The sequence below is a fragment of the Vombatus ursinus genome, unplaced genomic scaffold, assembly GCF_900497805.2.
Source record: "Vombatus ursinus unplaced genomic scaffold, bare-nosed wombat genome assembly UNPS02009205.1, whole genome shotgun sequence".
NCBI classification, from domain to species: domain Eukaryota; kingdom Metazoa; phylum Chordata; class Mammalia; order Diprotodontia; family Vombatidae; genus Vombatus; species Vombatus ursinus.
The window spans coordinates 30,794,441-30,814,350 of NW_020948983.1; the positions used below are offsets into that span (position 1 = coordinate 30,794,441).

At 40.6% G+C, this 19,910-nt stretch overlaps 2 protein-coding genes across 2 annotated transcripts; one reads left to right on the plus strand and one right to left on the minus strand.

The window, feature by feature from the left end:
• Nucleotides 1-1,830: 1,830 nt before the first annotated feature.
• On the minus strand, nucleotides 1,831-11,338 carry MRPS11 (mitochondrial ribosomal protein S11). The gene is made up of 6 exons (XM_027852075.1): nucleotides 11,228-11,338; nucleotides 10,940-11,065; nucleotides 8,998-9,096; nucleotides 3,446-3,575; nucleotides 2,642-2,707; nucleotides 1,831-2,245 (listed from the first exon to the last, which is right to left on the minus strand). The coding sequence occupies exons 1-6, from the start codon at nucleotides 11,290-11,292 to the stop codon at nucleotides 2,138-2,140; spliced, it is 594 nt and encodes a 197-aa protein (XP_027707876.1). The 5' UTR covers nucleotides 11,293-11,338; the 3' UTR covers nucleotides 1,831-2,137.
• Nucleotides 11,339-11,664: 326 nt separating this feature from the next.
• On the plus strand, nucleotides 11,665-18,703 carry MRPL46 (mitochondrial ribosomal protein L46). The gene is made up of 4 exons (XM_027852074.1): nucleotides 11,665-11,910; nucleotides 15,854-16,055; nucleotides 16,864-17,037; nucleotides 18,323-18,703. The coding sequence occupies exons 1-4, from the start codon at nucleotides 11,680-11,682 to the stop codon at nucleotides 18,571-18,573; spliced, it is 858 nt and encodes a 285-aa protein (XP_027707875.1). The 5' UTR covers nucleotides 11,665-11,679; the 3' UTR covers nucleotides 18,574-18,703.
• The last annotated feature ends 1,207 nt before the right edge of the window (nucleotides 18,704-19,910 follow it).

Sequence of the window (19,910 nt, forward strand, 5' to 3'; positions counted from 1 at the left end):
TTTTTGGGCCAGTCATGGTATTATTGGGAGAAAGAGTATGTATAGTTTAACAACTTTTGGGTATATTTCCAAATTGTTTTCTAGAATGGTTGGTTTAGCACCCTGTATGTAAAAACTGACTTTCATCACAGAATGTGAGAGAGCTTGGGTTATACTTTGCATCTGTCTTTAGAGAAAGAAAAAGCAAAGAAACTAGCCCAACAGGTACATCTACCTGTCATTCATCACTTAAAACCTGTTGGAAAGAAGCATCATAATCTGATCGAAGGATTATATATATAGATGAGGAACTGAGGCTCAAAGATAATGGCCTGCGGTCACATGATTAATGTAACAGAAGAGACTGGAACCCAGGTCTTTCTGACTCCAAGTTTAGTACTGTCGATCTCCCACTGGATTGGGTAGTCAGAGGTGCAGGGACCCCTTTTTTGCAAGTAGGGACAGTCCAATTTTAAGGGCATAATAACAATGGCTTAAATAGGCCTATTTTTGTAATGAAGTCATTACTGTGTGGAAAAAAAACAAAACAAAACCAGGGTATTTCTTCCCAGTTGGAAACCCTAAAGCAGAATTCTCCAGCTGGTTGTCTAGTCACAAGTCTAGTATCAGCAGCCAAAGATAAAAAGGGGAAGATTTCTCTTTGAAGACCAAGCCCATGAAATCAGTTTTCCACTCCCCCCCCATTTTTTCTTCTCCATACAATTGTTAGCTCAAATGTAAAACTACAGCTCTTTCCTATAGTGTGAAGGAATTTTAGGACAGAAATATAGTCGAAGTGATATAAACAATGTAGCTGAAGTTAGCAAAAGTTCTCTTTTTCAGTTTCAAGTCATCAATCTTAAGTTACAGCTCTTGCAAACTTGTTGCTTTTCCAAAGGGGTAGTGGTGGTGGTAAATGATCTTCTTTCTGTATGGTCCCTAGCTCTAACCCTAACTGTTGCTGGGGCAGGAATCCGTCTCATGAATTTGGGCAAGATTCCCCCTGCATCTGCCCACAGGAAACTGATTTTTTTCTTCTAGTTATGGCAACTTTGGTAATGGTGTTGTATAGCAGAAAAAACACTGACCTTATGTCAGAACTGGGAATTGAACCCAAGTATCTTATTAGTTTCCTCTTCTTTTAAATGGGGACACTTGTGCTACCTACAAATCTTTTTATCTTAATGAAGGTCTGCTAGCACTAAGTGGATCTTATTCCTTCCAGCCGGGCTTTTTTCGGTTGGACTTAGCTGCCTGTTCAAAGAACCAGTAGAGCCAGGGCAGTTTCTTCTGCTCTGAATCCCTCAGCCCACCGTCACTTAACACTCCCCTACCTTTCCTTTCTAGTTCTTTTCCCCACAACTCCACACCATCCCCTCAGAGATTAATCTATGTGGCTCAGCCAGGCAATTCCTTCTCCCTTGTTTGGATGCCCTGATCCTGGTGTTTCATAACTAACATTTTAATGTGCAAGGCAAATTCTGCCCTAGTATAGTCTCTTGGTGTCCTTCCTTATAAGGAAATAAATACAGCCATTGTAAACATAATTCATATGCTGAATTCTAAAGATTCTCCACAAACAGCAAAATCTTCCAAAACTGAACCACATCTGGTGAGTGGAGACAAGTTCTCTCTTAGTAACTAAACAAAAAGGTTACTGATTATGGGCTGTACTGCTACCTACAGCATTGGATTGGCAAACCAAACAGTGATTTTAAGACATGCTCACATTTGTATTTTACACACATCCTCCTAGGGTAACACCTCCAACCACAATCACTTTTAGGGAGAGAGGTGTATTTTGGCAACACCCAGAAGGTCACACATCAAATAATGACAGATGACAAAGAATATGGTGAGATATATTTTATTTTGTCAGGGCTGTGGAAAGAAGACAAGCTGTTGACACTTGCCAGAAGTGTACCTGTAGCACCCCCTCCTGTCCAAAAGAGGCACTGCTTCACAGTGATGAGCACTGCATAGTTTTTGCATACATTCAAAAGATGTACTTGTATATATACCTATACACAGGAGGAAATCATCTCATTTTCGCTTATCAATTGAGTCTCTGACTCATCTTTATTGAGTTCTGCATTGTTCTGAAGTCATTCTAAAGATGAAAACTGAAACTAGGTCTCAAGACAGTCCACTGTTTCCTTCACAGCCTCCGGGCTTTTCTTGGGCGGCAACCATTATGTGGGATGGGGGTATTGTCTGTGATTGAGATGACCTCCAGGCCCCCCATGGTCAACCCCTTGATGGCAGACTGTGAAAGCACAAAAAAAAGACAGTCTGAGTAGAGTGGAACAAGATAAGAGTTATAACCCATATTTTGAAAGAGCTATGAGGACTTAAACATTAAGTGGAATTATTGGCAAGGACTGGAAGATGGCATGTGCCTTTGGATTCTATTAAGATCTCTTATCCTCAAACCCACTGCCATCAGTGTTTTGCCTCTAAGTCTACAATTTAACCACTGCTGAAGGGCAGCCATGCTTAGAGGAGCTGAGCAGCTCACAGGAGAAAACAGCTAGGCTTAGAAAATGAACTTTCCATGAAGGCTTAAGTTTTAGGATTCTCCTCATGCTCCTGCTCTCAGCTCTGGAAAGCAAATCCTATTACCAATAATAGGAAAAAAAAATTAATACAATCAGATACTTACTAAGCGCCCAGGTCCCAGGCCTTTCACCACCACTCTGACATGGATCACTCCCTTTGCTGTGGCTTTCTAGAGAGGAAACAAGTGGTCAGGTCTCCTACAATTAACTTACATATGTCACTGTAGATTATGCATAGCTGGTATCACTGCCAATTATGGAAACAAGGACAGAAGCTGCAGGTAGATGGAGAATGCTATGATTCTAGACCGGGGAACCTTTGGTACTGTAGAGGGTAACCTGAGCACTCAACATGATATGCAGAGAGGTAAGGGAGGGAAGGGATGAATGAGGGAGTAACTGAGGAGAGATATTGAGAGGAAGAGAACTGAGGATGTCAGAGAAGAACTCAAGTTAACTGGCCTCCCTTCCTAAGAAATAACAGCACTGCCACCCAGTGGAGATCTCTAAAGAGCCCTCAGATGTCCTCTGAGGGAGAAAATGTTGGGTTCTAGACCGTGAAGCCAAATGCTTGGCTTTAAGGATTGTCACAGATAGCCCCTGGCTTTTGAATACAGGAAACTTTGGTTTTTAAATCCATGATAGCCTAAACCTCTCCTACCATGCTGTGTGAAGGAGTATGTTTTTGTCTCCCTAGACTTCATTAGAAGTGAAAGGCAGAAAGCATTTCTTGCACTAAATAAACCACCAACTGCCTCCTAACCACCTCCATGCTAGGGAATATTAGCTGGGTACTGACAGATACTAAAACATTTTTTGATTTCTGGCTAAGCGGGAATTCTCCATAACGGTAAGACAGTTGTAAGCTAGAAGAAACGACAAGGAGCCCAAACAGAAAAAGTTCTTACCGCTGCTGCAGCAATGCCTGCAGTTTGTGCTGCAATCCCTGTGGCCTTTTTTGCATTTCTGAACCCTTCAGTGCCACAAGAAGTTCGGGCAAGTGGCACATTCCTGGAAGACACCACCTGGATGTGTGTGCTGGGAAAAGCAGATGCCAGGCAAAGGTCAAAACTGTGTCTTCTAATAAGCTCATCTAAAATCACAATAATAGCTACCATTTATATAGGGCTTTAAGGTTTGCAAAGTGCTTTACAAATAGGATCTCATTTTATCCTCATAGCAACCCTGGGAATTAGTCTATTATGCCCATTTTATAGATGAAGAGACTTGAGGCAGGTGACTTTCCCAGGGTCATAAAGCTAGGAAGTTTCCGAGACCTGAAGTCAGTTCAGGTTTTCCTGACTCCAGGCCCAGGGCTCTATTTACTGCAATAATTTACCTCAACTTACCTAGCAATAATTGCTAATGCCAAAGTTTCGCTTTTTTTAGTCAACAAAGTCAGAGTCCCAATAGCAGGAATGTTCAAAATTAGAAATTGGACAGACATATGGCAAAAGCAGCACATTATTTCTCACAGCTTCCATTTGGCCAATGATTCAAGAATACTTATTTTGTTTTTATTCATTCAACAAATACCTATTGATTTATTAGCACAAAGTGCTAAAAAGGACAAAAAAGATGAATTGAGACATAGTCCTTGTGACCCTAATGGCACTTACAATATAGTATGAAATAAGACATGCACACAGAATGTAAAACAAAGGTTTTCTGGTCCAGATCTGCGATTTCATCAGTGTATAGAAACTCTTCATTAATGAAAATCAGCAATGATCTGTCCCTTAAAATCTTAAGAAAAGTTAAGTGACTTTCCCATGGCCCCACAGTTACAATGTACAATCAGACACAGCCCATCTACCCAGGTTTTCTTGACTCCAAGGCTGGCCTTCTTTCTATTATGCCATGCTTCCTCTCAAAGTCTGAAGTAACAAAAAATCATGTGAGTTTTAAGTAGGGAGAAATCATTTCCAGTTGAAGGTTTCAGGGAAATTTTCATGGAGAAAATGATATTTGAGCTGGACTTTTAAAAACAGAATTTCAACAGGTGATGAGAGGTGAGTGGCACTCTAGGCATAAGGGAATGGTGTGGGCAAAGGCACTAAGGTGGAAAAGCATGTTCGAGGAATGACAAATAATTCCATTTTATTGAAGCATATAAGATGTTTTACATTAAATAACTAAATTTATGGTACCCATTTACATGATGACAAATAGCAGCTAATATTGCAAAGTACTTTACAGACATCTTATTTGAACCTTATACCAATGAGTTAAATGACAATTTCAGAGAGGGTGACATGCCTTTGATCAGAGTTAATTCAGAAGGATTTGAACCCAGATCTTCCTGACTCCAAGTCTACAACAGTATGCAGTGTCAAATATGTGGCTCACAACACTCCCCAGTGCAGTAGAACCAGATTAAAATGTAATTGGGGAATACTTAAAAATAAATAAAAATACAATAAAACATAGATAATATTAACATGTGGTTTTCTGACTCAACATGAGGACCACAGGATCCTTATGTATGGTTTAGTGGCCTCTGTTTCTATTTATTTTTATTTATTTTAAATTATATTTAAGATTACTGAACTACAGTATGCTGGGAAAAAAAGAAAGAAAAGAGAGAAAGGAGAGAAAGAAAGAAAGCCAAGTAGAATTTAGATATAACTCTAGTAACTGTAGCTTTAAAAAAAAAAGTCAGTCAAACCTATTCTCCATTTCACTTCTGCTATCCTCTTACTATTACTATCATCGAGAAATCATATATGGTAGCCCGAAGGGGGGTAAAAAGATGAAGTAAAGGTGTGTATCAGTGGGTGGTACATACAAACAGCTTCCTTTGCTGGAATGGATAAGTGATTAGAAGCCATCACTCTAGTGCTGTTAGTGCTGATATTTTCCCTACAAATAGTCTTTAGCTGCCTACACTGACCAAATTCAACAGAGATTCTCGTTTATCCCTCTGTTTCACTGACTATGCAGACATTCTAAGTGACCCTTTTGGGATTTAGTTTAGATCATTAGAAACTCTCTATATAAAATGCCTCATTTTATAGATGAAGAAACCCAAGCCCAGAGAGGGGAAGAGATTGGCTACAGTCACAAAGCAAGGAACAAATATCACTCCAAAGCAGGTGCCCTATTCCCTCCAACACAGATCCTCTTCTCAATCTCCAACTTCTCTCTATCAAGGGGTTCCTTCCCTGATGTCTTCAAACATGCCCAAGCCCGTTCCCCACCTTAAAAACCTTTACCAAACCCTAATATCCCTTCGTGCTATCATCTGACATACTCCTCTTTTTCTCTTGAAAAGCTATCTACACTTGCTGTTTCTACTTCCTTTTTCATTTACTTAACTGTCTGCCACCCCACTTTTGACCTCACCACTCAATTGAAACTGCTCTCTTTAAAGTTCCCACTGATGTTAATTTCCAAATCTGATGGTCTTTTCTCAATCCTAACCCTTCCTGCTGCACTGAGCACTGCTGACCACACTCTTCAAATGGATATTCTCTCCTTTCTGGAATTTCATGACATTCCTCTCTCCTGGTTCACTTCCTACACATCTGACCACTCCTCAGTCTCTCTCACTGGCTCATGTTCCACATCACACTCCCTAACTGTGGGTATTTCTCAAAGTTTTGTCCCAGGTCTGAGTCTCCTCTTCTCCCATACTTTCTGTAACCTCATTAGTTTTCTCAAGTTTAATGATCACTTCTCTACAGATGACTGCCAGATCTATGTTATCTAGCTCTATTCTCTCCCCTGAGCTTCAGTCCCAATGCCACTGACTGCCTACTGGATATTTCAAACTGAATGCAAGACGGGATATGGGAAAAGAGGTACATTGATACATTGCTGGAGTTATGAAATGGTCTAACCATTCTGGATAAATGCTGACAATCTGGATTATGGCCTAAAAACTATAAAACTGTGCATGTTCTTTATCTAGAGATACCACTAGGGCTACACTACAGAGATGAAATAAGGAGGAAAAGGACATAAGTACAAAAATTTTTATAGCAGCTATTTTTGTGATTGTAAAGAGTTGAAAACTGAGGGAATGCCTATAAACTGGGGAATAGCTAAACAAATTATAGTATATAAATGTGATATAATACTACTGTGCTGTAAGAAATCATGAGGGAGAGGGGATGGTTTCAGAGAAATCTGAGAAGACTTGTATGGAACTGATATAAAGTGAAGTTATCAGAACTAGGAGATTAATTTACTCTATAAAAATGATATTATAAAGACAAACAACCTTGAAAAACTTACAAATTGTGGTAATCAACTATAATTCCAGGGGACTTACAATAAAACATGCTATGAACCTCCGGATAGAGATGGTAGACTTAAGAGTGCAGATTAAAATAAATATATATGTCTAAACAGAGATATATTTTTCAGACATAGCCAATGTGGGGATTTATGTAACAGATTTCGTTTTTCTTTCTTTTTTTCCAATAGGGGCAGGGGAAGGTGGGAGGGAGAGAATGCAGATTTGAAAATGAAATAAAATTGAATTAAAAACAAACAAACCCTGAATGTCCCGAAAACATCTTTTCAACAGGTTTAAATTAAACTCAAGATGTCTAAAATAGAACCTTTCCCCCTAAATCTTCCTCTCTTCCACAAATATGTCAAAGGCATAGTCATCTTTCTACTGTCTGAGGTTTGTAATCCTGGCATCATCCTGAACTCCTCACTCTCCCTCATCCTATATCTAATCAGTTGTCGAATCTTACCTTTTCTACTTTTATAATACTTCTCACATCTTACTCTTTTTCTCTACTCACAAAGCTAGCATTTTAGTTAGGGCTCTCATCACCTCTTGCCTAAATTACTCAAACAACCTATACATCGGTCTCTTGACTTGTTTCTCACCACTCCAGTGGTGCTCAAGTAATTTTCCTTAAGCACAGATAAGAGCATGTAACTCCCCTTATTTAACCAACCCCAGAAGCTTTCTATTGTCTCCAGAATAAAAAAAAAACCACATGTACTGATTAACTTTATATCTATAATATATATGTATTTATAACTTGTGTAGCCCCATTAAAATGTAAGCACACTGCAAGCAGGCATTGTTTCATACTCTGTATCTCGCATACCTAAATAAATATTTGTTGACTGATCTCAAAATTACTAACTATGAAGGACAGGTAAGTATTTTAACTTTGAAAAAGGCTCAAAGAATTTAAAGTTGTGAAAGACTTTAGAGATAATCTAGTTCAAGACTTTCATTTTATTGACAATGACGCTGAGAGACCTTGAAGGGGTTAACTTAACCAAGTTTACAAAGGTAGTTTTAGTGAACCTAATTCGAATCTATGGCATCTGACTCTGAATTCAGTGCTCTTTCTACCACACTGTCTTCTGCAAAGCATTTCCTTTCTCACCTCATTCTATAACTGAGAAAACTAAGTCCCAGAAAGGTTAAATGACTTGCACAGGCTCACAACAGCTAGTGAGTATTTGAGGTTGGATTTGAACTCAGGTCTTCTGGACTCCAAGTGATTCTTTTCATCACTCATGCTGCCACTGCTCAAAAACATTTCTGGAACTTCTTAAGTTTTTCACATGGCTTGTAAACTGATGCATATGAAAGTCCAGTCACATTACTATTTTTTCCTCCTAATGGTATTACCCAACTTAATTATCCTGCTTATCACCAGACTTTGTACTAAATAACTTTTAGTTATTAAAAAAAAAATTCACTCCCAAAGGATATAGGTATGGTGACAGTGAGTCTACTCAAGAGAAAATATAGGCTCTCAAGCTATATGCACTGAAGCAATTCCAAAAGCACACTGAACAATAGCATCACTTGTAATAAAGGTTTGGTCTCTCAAGATGACTTCTTTGAATGGATTTGAATGAATTTGGATGTGTAAGTTAGGATCTATCTTAAAAAAACAAACATATATGATAGTTGCAGTACTTCATATATGCATTAATATGCATGCAAACATATTTGTGTGCCTTATTTTCCAAATTACACAAGCTCTATGGTGGCAAGAGTCTTGTCTGTTTCTATCATACTTTCCACAATACTTAATACAATACTGAACATATAGTAAACACTCAACAAATACTTACTAATCGTGGCAGTACCACCTGGCTTTAAACCACCTCCCTTTAGTAGATTATACACTAAAAATTATCATTCTGATGAAAAGCAAATATATACAATAACAAATTTATCTCTTCTTGAGCCATACTAGCAGCATTTGAAAGAGAAAATTACAAAATTTTCAACTTTCATATTATTTGCAGTGCACTATAATGAAGTAATTTTGTAATGATATAGAGTGGTTCTCCTAAAATAAGATGAGAAAAGACATAAGAGGTAACAGTATGAGGAAACTCTACTGAATCTTTAGTGATGGGCAAGACACTAACATTAATCCTTCCCAATAACAGCTTACTGACAGTAGTAGGGCTTTCAGACCCAGGTTACAAAGGCACATTCTAGCTTGGGGTGTTTCTTCCTTACTTGTTATATGTTGCTTTAATGTGAGCTACTGGGATTTCTTCATATGTCTTGCCTTCCCATGTCAAGGAGCTCTCCTGGCCCGGAACTGGAGGGAAAATGCTATAAAAAAGCAGAAATATATTTAAAGTACTCCTATCTACAAAAGCATGAATAAGTCTGTTACTGAATACTTGCAAAAACTTCAAAAACTTATTGCTACTATCTGACTCATTCTCATTTTGCCCCACTGGGAAACAGATAAACATCCTGAAAAACTGAAACACAGAAAAATAACTTTCTTGATCAAAGTCATATAGTAAACTAGCAGGGAAACCATGAGACATAGGATTATAGTTAAGATTCTTGCTTGCAGGGTAGAAGGAGGGGAGAGAGGCCTCTGTTTTGAGGTTTTCATGACATTACCCTCTTCGGGCTCTTTTCCTACCTATCTGACTGATCTTGCTCAGTCTCCTCTGCTGTCTCTTCAACCAGGTCACATCCATTAACCTGGATATTCCACAGGTGTGTCCTGGACCCTCTACTCTCTCTGTGCTACTCCAATCGGCAATCTCATCAGTTACTGTCTGTATGCTGATGATTTTCAAATCTATCCAACCCTAACCTCTCTGCTGATGTCTAGTATCCCAACTCCAATGGCCTACCGGACATCTCAAACTGGATGTCCCGTGGACATCTTAAACTCAACACATCCAAAACTGAACACTTCAACTTTTCTCTCAAATCCTAAAGTCTTCTTAACTTTCATATTACTGTTGAGGGCACTACCATTCTCCAAGTTAACCAGACTCACAACAGAGGTGTCATCCTCAACTAACTCCTCCCTCTCTTGGCACCCCAATCCAATCTATTGCCAAGGTCTATTGATTTTACCTTCATAATACCTCTTTAATACTCCTCACCCTCCCTTTCCCCCACCTCCTTCTTTCCTTTGACACCACTACCACCCCAGGTACAGGCCCTCATCACCTCATGACTGGATAATAGCCTGCTGGTTGGTTTGCCTGCCCACTCTAGTCCATCCTCCATTCAGGTGTCAGTGATTTTTCTAAAGCACAAGTCTGACCATGTCATTGCCCTCCCCTACTCAAAGTGCATCCCTACCTATCTCCATCAGGATAACATATAAAATCCTGTTTGGCATTCAAAGTACTTTAGAACTGCCCTCTCCTTTCCAGTCTTCTTATACCTTACCCCTCCCTCCCCCAAAACACTTTTTGATCCAGTGACTCTGGGCTCCTTGCCCTTCTTTCCAAAAAGATACTATTTCCTGACTGTTTCCCTCTTCTCCACCTCCCGACTCCCTTCATTTCCCAGCTAAAATTCCAACTTCTACAAGAAGCCTTTCCCAATCCCCTTTAACTCTAGTGCCTTCTCTCTGTATTATTTCTAACTTAACCTGTATATATCCTCTTTGTACATAGGTGTTTGCATGTTGCCTCCCTCATTAGGCTGTGAGGTCCCTGACAGCAGGTGAAGTCTTTTCACCTTTCTTTATAACACCAGTGCTTAGCCCCGTGACCTACACATAGTAGGCGCTTTACTGACCATCTGATTCTGAAACCTGAAGCTGGAAGGACTTCAGAGGTCTCTTAGTGACCGCTCCAAGGTCAAAAGGGCAGTTAGTAAGTGGAAGAGCCAGATTCTGGTGCCCTTTCCACTGTGGTCCCGGTCCTGACACTCTGGCTCTCTTCAGCCTGACACCTCTCACTTGTACAGACGCAACTGGTCACTCTGGACCTGAGAAAGTTCTTGGTCCGAAACTGCTTTTCCCTTACTCAATGAAGCCAGGCACCGTCCTCTTCAGCAAGGAGGGGCTGGGCTTGGGTTTGCAGCTGGGGAAAGGGGAACAGGAGCACTCCCTGGGCACCCAGAGCAGGACAAGGATAAGGGGCTGGGGAAGGGCTTTTTTTTTTTCTTAAGGGTCACTCTGGACCGGCCTCACCTGAACCTGCTAGGTTTCTGGGCAGCCCCCGGCTCTGCTTCTGTTTCCGCCTCCGTCTTCTCCACCGCCCCCTGGGGCCTCCGCGCGCTTGTGTGGAGAGCCCCGCCTGGAGCATCGTCCCAGACGCTGCGGAGAAGAGAAGGCCCGGTGAGCTCTGGGTCGGGCGCCCACCCTCATTGCTCCCCCCACCCCGACCCCCTGACCCCCGACCCTGGGAAGAAATGAGAAGACGCCCTAGGCGCTGGACAAAGATCTGGGGTCGGAGGCGTGGGCAGAGGCTGTTCTTACCCCAAAGTATGGGCCCAGGTCCGCAGGGGTAAGAGGCGCCGACCAGCTGTCCTCAAGACTTGCATGGCCGGACCGGAGCTCCGGGCTGTCGGCTCAGAGACTCCCGGTGTGGGTGGAGCCTCGCCGGCACCACGTGCGGGGGGGGAGAAAGAGGAAAAAATGGGAAACTAAATTATTGTTTTTCCATTCTGTGGCTGCTAGATATAGCTACTTGATTTTTATTAAAATTCAAACAACTCTGAGTAAAGTCACTCCCGAAATGCTGTCCTCTTTTATAAAAGGCCAGACACACAAAGAACTGCACTCCCCTCCCTCCTCATTGAAATAGTTTGTCCTAAGGCAAAAGGCAAAACTTTTCGCGTCCTTATACACGCGGTGTCTTGTGGGAAAAACGCGGCGCCGAAGAGGGCACTCCGCTGGAAAGCGCGGTGCATTGTGGGGAGGCTGAGAAGATGGCGGCCCCCATGAGGAGGGCGCTGTTGTACGGCGCGGCGCGAGACTCGGGGCGGCCGTGGCGTTCTCGGACCCTTTGTGCTGCAGCCGCGGCCTCCGGCGGGAGCGCAGCCTCCCCGAGCGGCGGGTCTCCGTGGCGCCTGCTGGGAGCGTTGTGCCTGCAGAGGCCTCCGATTGTCTCCCAGCCTCTGACTCCTCTGCAGGTGGAGATGGCCGAGCTGCTGCAGCAGGTAGGGCCCGGCCACCCCGGGGGCGCCTGTGCTCCTGCGCCCAAGCGGCCCCTGACGTAGCATCTGGGGGCCCTGGCTCAGACACGCCTGAGCCGTGTGACCTTGGGCAAGTCACTTAGAATCTGTTTCTGGGCCTCAGTTTCCTCTTCTGCAAAGTAGGTGCTTGGAAAGCTAGGTGGCGCAGTGGATAAGACAGTCTGAAATCAGGAAGACCTGAGTTCGACTGACTCCAGACACTTCCTAACTGTGATTCTGGGCAACTCACTTGACCTTATCTAGCCTCAGTTTCCTGATCTGTAAAATGGCGATAATAACATCATTTACCTCCTAGGGTTAAAACAGCTATATAAATGCTAGCTGTTGTGGGACCTTGTGGTCCCCAAGGCCCTTTCTAATTCTCAATCTAGGATACCTTCGGAAGAATGACAAATTTTTTTTTTTTCAAATGTGAAGCAGTTGGGGTTAAGTGACTTGCCCAGGGTCACACAGCTAGTGAGTGTCAAGTGTCTGAGGCCGTATTTGAACTCGGGTCCTCCTGACCCTAGGGCCAGTGCTCTCTCCACTGCGCCACCTAGCCGCCCCAAGGATGACAAATTCTTGAAAAGTGTTGCCATGTTTAGATTGTCCTCCCTCCTCACCTTTGCCTAATAGAATCCCAAGCTTCCTTCAAAGTACAGCTCAGGTGCCGCCTGCAAAGGCTTTTACTAATTCTACATCTCCTCCCCTTTTTAGTGCTCTCTCCTTCCTAAAATAACTATTTGTGTATAATTTGTATAACTTTGTATATAATTTGCATTTACCTATTTGTCTACATTTGTACGTGTTTACTCCGTGGGACTTTAGGCAAGTCACTTAATTGTAAAAGTCACTCTATTGTAAAAGGAAACTTTTGGAGTTTGATTACTTGTAACGACTTACAGCTTGATTCTGTGTAGTATTTTTCATTTAACCAACATTAAGCTCTTGCTGTGTGCGGGGAGTATTCTCTCAAATGCATTAAAATGTAAATTTCTTAGGGGATTGTTTCTTTTTAATGTACCCCCTGGCTGTGGAGTACAGAATTTTAGACTTAGTAGGTACTTAATAAACGTTTGTGGAAATGAATTTAGTGGTCCCTGGTGCTGTGGAAAGGTCACTCTTACAAGCAGTGAGCCAGGAGACCTGGATTTAGAACTGGAAGTCACCTTAGAGACCAGCTAGTTCAATCCCCTCATTTGATGTCTGTGAAATGAAAGTAAACACCCACCCTACCTAGCTACACACTTAACTCACATTTTAAAAATCTTTAGGGTATACAATGTGCTTTCCTGGAAACTCTGGAATACAAGGTCAAGTATCATCATCTTCTTTTATAGCTGAAAGAATTGAGGTTACAAGAGAGTCGATGACATTTCCAAGTCCATATAACTAGTATTAGTTAGACATAGGATTCAAACCCACATTTCCAGATTTCAAGTCTATTGGTCTTCTGTGGAGGGTTGTTGTGAGGCTCAAATGTGATGATTTACAGAGAATAAATGTCAACTCTAAAATGTTTAGTAAATGGAGTAACAATTCATAGAGTGCTTTAGAATTTTAAAGGTCTTCTTCCTTACTGTAACTTTTTGGGTTAGGTATTATAAGAATTGTTCCTGTTTTATAGAGGAGGAAGCTGAGGCTAAAAGAGGTGAAAAGTTTTATGCCCAGTTAGTGTCAGAGCTGGGTTTGGAACCCAGGTCTCACATGACTCCTAGTGTAGCACTTTGTACTATGCCAGACTGCCTTTAAGATATTGTTGTAACCCCAAGATTCTGGAACTTTGCCTTTCAGGCCCCATAATCTACAATACCGGGGCTGTTTAACTTTATGTCAAACCTGTTTATATGATCCCCATATCAAAGCAATTTTTCACTAAAATTCTTCGAAAGATTTTGATTACACTTAATTTTTTCTACCTTATATCACAGTTACATACATGTCTTTACTTGTCCATCCCATTAGACTGTAAACTCTGAGAGTAGTATCTTTGTATATCTGTTGTCTAGCACAAGCTGACATTTGATAAATGAATGAATAAAAAGACATTTATTAAGTGCTTACTGTGAGCCAAGCACTGTACTAAGAGCTGAGGTTATAGATACAAAACTGAGAGAGTCCCTTCTCTCAAAGGGTTTACATTCTAATGGACACAGCACACATAGAAGCATTCAGCCACAGGGATACATGGAAAGGCCCAGTGGGCTTTAGAGTATAGCAGCAAGTCTAATGGTAATTTATCCTCTTTAATATTATTTCTATTATTGAAATGATTGGACTGTCTATGTCAATCCATCCTCCACATCCTCAGTGAATGAATGGATGAATCAATGAAACTTAGCTCTTAACCAGAAGGAAAGTGATATCTCTTTGACAGAGAGAACAGGGACAGGTACAGTGATGAATGTACTTGACCTTCGTAGATACAGCAGCATGTTAAATTGTCTGAGTTATCATGTGTCAAGCATAGGCATAAAAGATATTAGCTTAGTTAACAAGCATTTTTTTTTAAATTTTTAGGTTTTTTTGCCCTTCTTTATTTATTTTAAAATTAATTAATTTATTTTTAGTTTTCAACATTCACTTCCACAAGATTTTGGGTTCCAAATTTTCTCCCCATCTCATCCCTCCCCCACCCCAAGATGGCATGCATTCTGAATACCCCTTCTCCTAATCGGCCCTCCCTTCTATCTCTTCCCCCCTTCTATTATCCCCTTCCCCTTCAATTTTCCTGTAGGGCAGGATAGATTTCTATACCCCATTTCCTGTATATCTTATTTTCGAGTTGCATGTGAAAACAATTTTTTAACATGTTTTTAAAACTTTAGGTTCGTCAACAAGCATTTTTAAAGAACCTATTGTGTGTTAGGTACTGCTGAAAACAGAGTACAAAGGCAAAAAAATGAAACAATCACTGTTCTGAAGGCAAGGAACTTATATCCTGTTGAGAAAGACAACATATACATGTATTGGTATATAAAAAAAAAAGTAATTCAGGAGGGAGAGTATTAGCAGTTGGGATGAGGAAAGGCTCTGTGTAGAAGGTGTTGCTTGAGCCATGTTTGGAAGGAAGAGAGATATTCATTGAGGGGGAGGTGAGTAAAGTATTTTCCAGGTATGGAGGATGGCCAATACAAAGATGGAATGCTGTGTGAGGGGAATAGAGGCTGGTTGGGCTGCACCAAGGAGTGCAAGAAGGGGAGTAGTGTGTAATGATATTGGAAAGATAGATTTGGGGCCCAAGTTGTGAAGGGCTTTAAAAATCAAACAGAAGAGTTTATGTTTGAAATTAGTGAAGTGAAACCAGTGGAGCCACTGGAATTTATTGAAGAGAAGAGTGATATGGTCAGATCTGCATAGAGGGAAATTACTTTGACAGCTATATGGAGGATGGATTAAAGTAGGGAGGGACTTGAAGCAGGCAGACCAATTAGGAGGCCATTGCAATAGACCAGGCAAGAAGTGTTGAGGGTTAGATTTAGGTGATGGCTGAGGTGATGGTTGTATGTGAGAATTACGAAGGTAAAAATGGCAGGATTTGTTAACTCATTGGATATATGGCATGAGGTAGAATGAGGATTTGAGGATAAAGAATGGTGACAGAAGTAGGATTCATATAATCAAATACATTGTTGCCCCAGTTTTTGAATTGAGGAAATGCTTAACCTACCCAGAATTCCTCATCTCCACACATATGTGGTCATTATCCTGGCCCAGACATTGAGTGTAATATAATTCCTGATCACATCATAGGGTGATATTTCCATATTTGAGCGTAGCCATCTTTCAAATGTTTTCCTATATTTCTGCGGAACACTTTGGTGATTTTCTTGGCTCAAGTTTATTTATCTGACCTTGGAAGTGAACTTTTGGTCCTGTGGGATGTTCCATAGTTCTGTTTTTTTTTTTCCTCGTCCATCCTTCCCAGATTGAGGTAGAAAAAAGCCGATACTCAGACCATGAGATTCGTGTTTTGGAAGAAACATGGAGACTGGAGAGGAAGAAAGCTGACATTTATGACTCTGATGATAATGACGAAGATGATGAAAAAGACATTTTGTTGGCACAAGATTTGGAAGATACGTGGGAGCAGACATTCTTGCAATTCAAACCTCAACCTCGGGTAACAGGTTTGTGGGTTTTTTTGGGGGGGGGGTGTTAATGGAAAGAAAGGGATGCATTATGATTCCTAAATTAAGAGTTATGTTTAAATTTCTCTTATTTCAAGTAATATTATCATTATCTGATTATAGGCTATATTCTTCCTCAAATCCAGCTTGTATAAAAAACCTTGGTGCGGTTTATAATAGATGTTACCTTTCACTGCATATATACCTATATGTTTCTTTTTAGAGAGATCTCATTTTAGGTGTAGAGCCTGTATTTGGACTAATGGCAAATGCCATAAGCATGAAGTGGAAGTATGTGTGAGAATCAATTGATAAATTATCATTAATGCTTTCTGTTTCTCCAGAAATCCCTGTTTAAATAAGGAGAGGATGATTCATAGTGTTCTTATTTTTGTGGACCAAGAATTTGAAAGACAGAAAAGGTCTGTCATATCTGAGATCAGTGATGTTGTCTAGAATGTTAAAATGGTAATATTTTAAATGCTGCCAATACCTCTCTTCCAAAGAGATCAAAGTACTTGATATAACTACCTGAAAGTGGGAGGCCTAGCTCTTTGGTTATTGCTCTTATTTCTGGTGTCCCTAAGTGACTGAGCAGAGCTATGAAAGGAGGATAGTCAGAGGGAAGGGCTGATAATGTAAGTTTGATTGTAAGATACCTTAGCCCTGTCCCTCTTAAAGTCTCTAGTGCGGGTGTGAGAACATACATTTTCAAAATTGTTTTTGAGCATCGTTGATCTCTTATTTTTTCTCTGTCCTGGCAACCACACTTCTGTTTCCTCCTCTGACTCATTTTTTGCCATGGCAGAAGCTGATCAAAAAAACGATCGAACCTCATTGCACAGGAAGTTAGACCAAAACTTGGTATTGTTGGTCAAGGAAAAACTGGGAGATCAGGAAACGTGGATACTACCACATGTAGAATGGCAGGCTGGGGAGACCCTCCGTGGAACTGCTGAGCGGGCCCTTGCTACTCTCTCACGTGAGTAGCCCCCTTCCATTTATGGTTCTGAATGGCCTTTCTTTGGCTTCCAATTAAAGAATTACTTCCCTGGTTGTGGGTTTGTGTGTTTTATTAAAAGTATTGACTAAGAAAGCCTAGGGAAGGATTAACTGGGTAGAATGATATCCTTCTCTTCACCCTCTTCCCCGCCCAGGTGATTAGATGACAAAGGTTCTTTTCAATTCTCATATTCTTTGATTCCAGGCAAGCATGAGTCCAGTCTCTTGTTCATTTCTGTCTCTCAGTCTCAGTACTCAGATCATTAAGGTGTTAATTTTTTTTATTCTTCTTACATTCCATGGAATGAATCCACGGGACTATTAATCACTAGCTCACCATGGTTACTATCCTGTTTTTCCCCAGGGACAGTATCACATAACCCAGTCTATAACTTTACAGACACAGTCATATAGCCACAAAGACACTGCCCACTTGTTCTTTCACATAAGGGTTAGCAATTCTTGCCACATGTTCCAGAGAAGGCGTGGAGGCTAATTTTCTTTGGCAAGAGGGCTAGTTGTTAATAATGTAGTCCCTTCTTAATTTCAGCTTCAATGCCTGGTGCCTTTGAGAATCAGACTTTCCTTTCTATTTGAGAGATAGTGACTTCCATGAAGGAACTCAGCTTTACGATGAAATTTCATGCCTGCTATTTATTCAGCTTCTTGCTCCCCAAACTCTAAAAGGAAAAGGTCAATACATTTAACATACTTATTTTATAAAAATTTTAACCTCTAGTCTATAGCTACTAGATATTAATAATAATATACTGTAAGTGGTTTTCCCTATATCGGTAACAGTCAAATTTAAAACCTAGGTTTACTGATTCCTTAGACTAGTATTCTTTTCAGTTACACTGCTGGCTTTTAGTACTGATAGCTGTGGCTTGTAACATTGAATTGAGTAATTCAGTGAGAAGTAGCATGCTTTCAGACATTTGTATTAAGAGTCATGGCAACTAATTTCCAGATTGACCCGAGCATTTAGCCACAGTGAGATTGCCTTGATTACAACTTTACAGATAAAAATAAGAGGCTTCTTAGAACTGTTGAAACAACACACATAACCTGTTTGCAGAGGGAACACATTCCCTACTTTTTGTATAGTCTCTGCCATTTTCTGTGGCTAAATTGAGTCCTATGAAGAAATTGTCTGGAGCCTGGGGGCATCCATGGAGATAAATCTCTCCTGTTTCCATGTGGTGTTGGTTCTGAGATCCAATAGGGGGAAACTTAACTCTAATTTCTGTTTTGTCTTCTTTCAGAAAATAGCGTGCAAGCCAAATTCCTAGGAAATGCTCCCTGTGGCTATTACAAGTTTAAGTTTCCTCAGGCTTTTCGGACAGAGAACATCATAGGAGCCAAAGTGTTCTTTTTCAAAGCTTTACTACAAAGTGGAAATCTCTCCCAAGCCAGGAAGAAGGATGACCATGCTTGGGTCAGCAAGGAAGAGCTGGGTGACTACTTGAAACCAAAATACCTGGCACAGGTTAGGAGATTTTTTATGGACATCTGATGGACACGGTTGTCCTTGGGACAGACCTTTGGACTGTGGGCAAAAGGACATGTGACTATATTGACACCTATGGATCATCATGAAATAAGCTTAGCATTGACAAATAAACCAGCTTCTTACCTTTGTCTCAGCTTATTTAGAATTTGAGTACTACCGGGCTTTACTACCTACTATTTTGTAAGGTTGCTCTCCCTTTTGTGAGCTGGTAACTAGTTGTGGGTTATACAGGATGTTCCACATAAAGTCATTTAACTTGCTTGACACAAGAAGGGAAGGATAGAAGACTATCTAAAACAATTACTTGTAGGTGTTAGATATTTGTTAATTTGATTTATTACTCTACCATCCGTAAGCTAGGTAAAACAGGTTTCACTTCTGTGAAAGTTCCTTGACCAGTGAGGAATCTAGGACTAAATGCAGCTTCTTAGCTTTCCTTGGTATAGAAGTGTTATAGCTTAGTGCCATTTGGTAGAGGCATTATGATTTATTTAGAACTTTGTATTGGCCAGCTGCCTTCCTGGCTCATTTAATATGGATAAACGAGGACCAGAACCAAGGCCTTTAGACTTTTAGTTTGGTATACTTGATGGTATACAATATGATTTGGAACAGAGAGAGCACTCCCAACAAGATTGCCCCCAAGTAATAATACCAGTAGGAAAATAAGGTAAATTCCTTTCTTTATATTTATCTCGTTAAAATTAGTCCTTAGTCTCAGAATTCATAGATTATAGCAGGACTTAATTGCTTTGATGCTTAATAGATCCACTACCTCATTGATGAGAGTATGATCTCCAAACTATGCATTTCAGCCTGTCCATGCCTTATTCTGTGTAATTCTTTTCCATGTTCCTCCATGGAAAATAAATAATTGTTCATTCATTTGTTCATTCATGGATCTATGTTGGAGGCCTTCCTTTCAGCCTTCTTAGATTTTGTAAATACTGTCTTTATCCTTCACTCTTACCCTCATGACTAGCCTTCTTCCTTCTTTTTTTCTTATCATACATTTCCTGAATAATGTATCTTATGGCATTTCTTGCATGTTGGTGTCCATTGAAGATATACTGAAGCACACCCTTCGTGTGTCTTTCTATTGAACTTTGGTTCCCCTGCAACTTTAATTCTTTAGATAGTGTGGCATTCCAAGATAGCATTATTAGGAGAATATTTGTGTTAAAAAGGTGGGTTTTTGTGCTGAGGAGTAGCTTGGAATTATTAAAAACACTGCAATTTCTGTTTTTAAAAAATTTCCTCTAAGACTGGGTCTCCCTGTCTTACCTATGCTTGAAGTGTAAGGTCCACTCGCAGACCCAGTCTGACTACTTATTGGCACA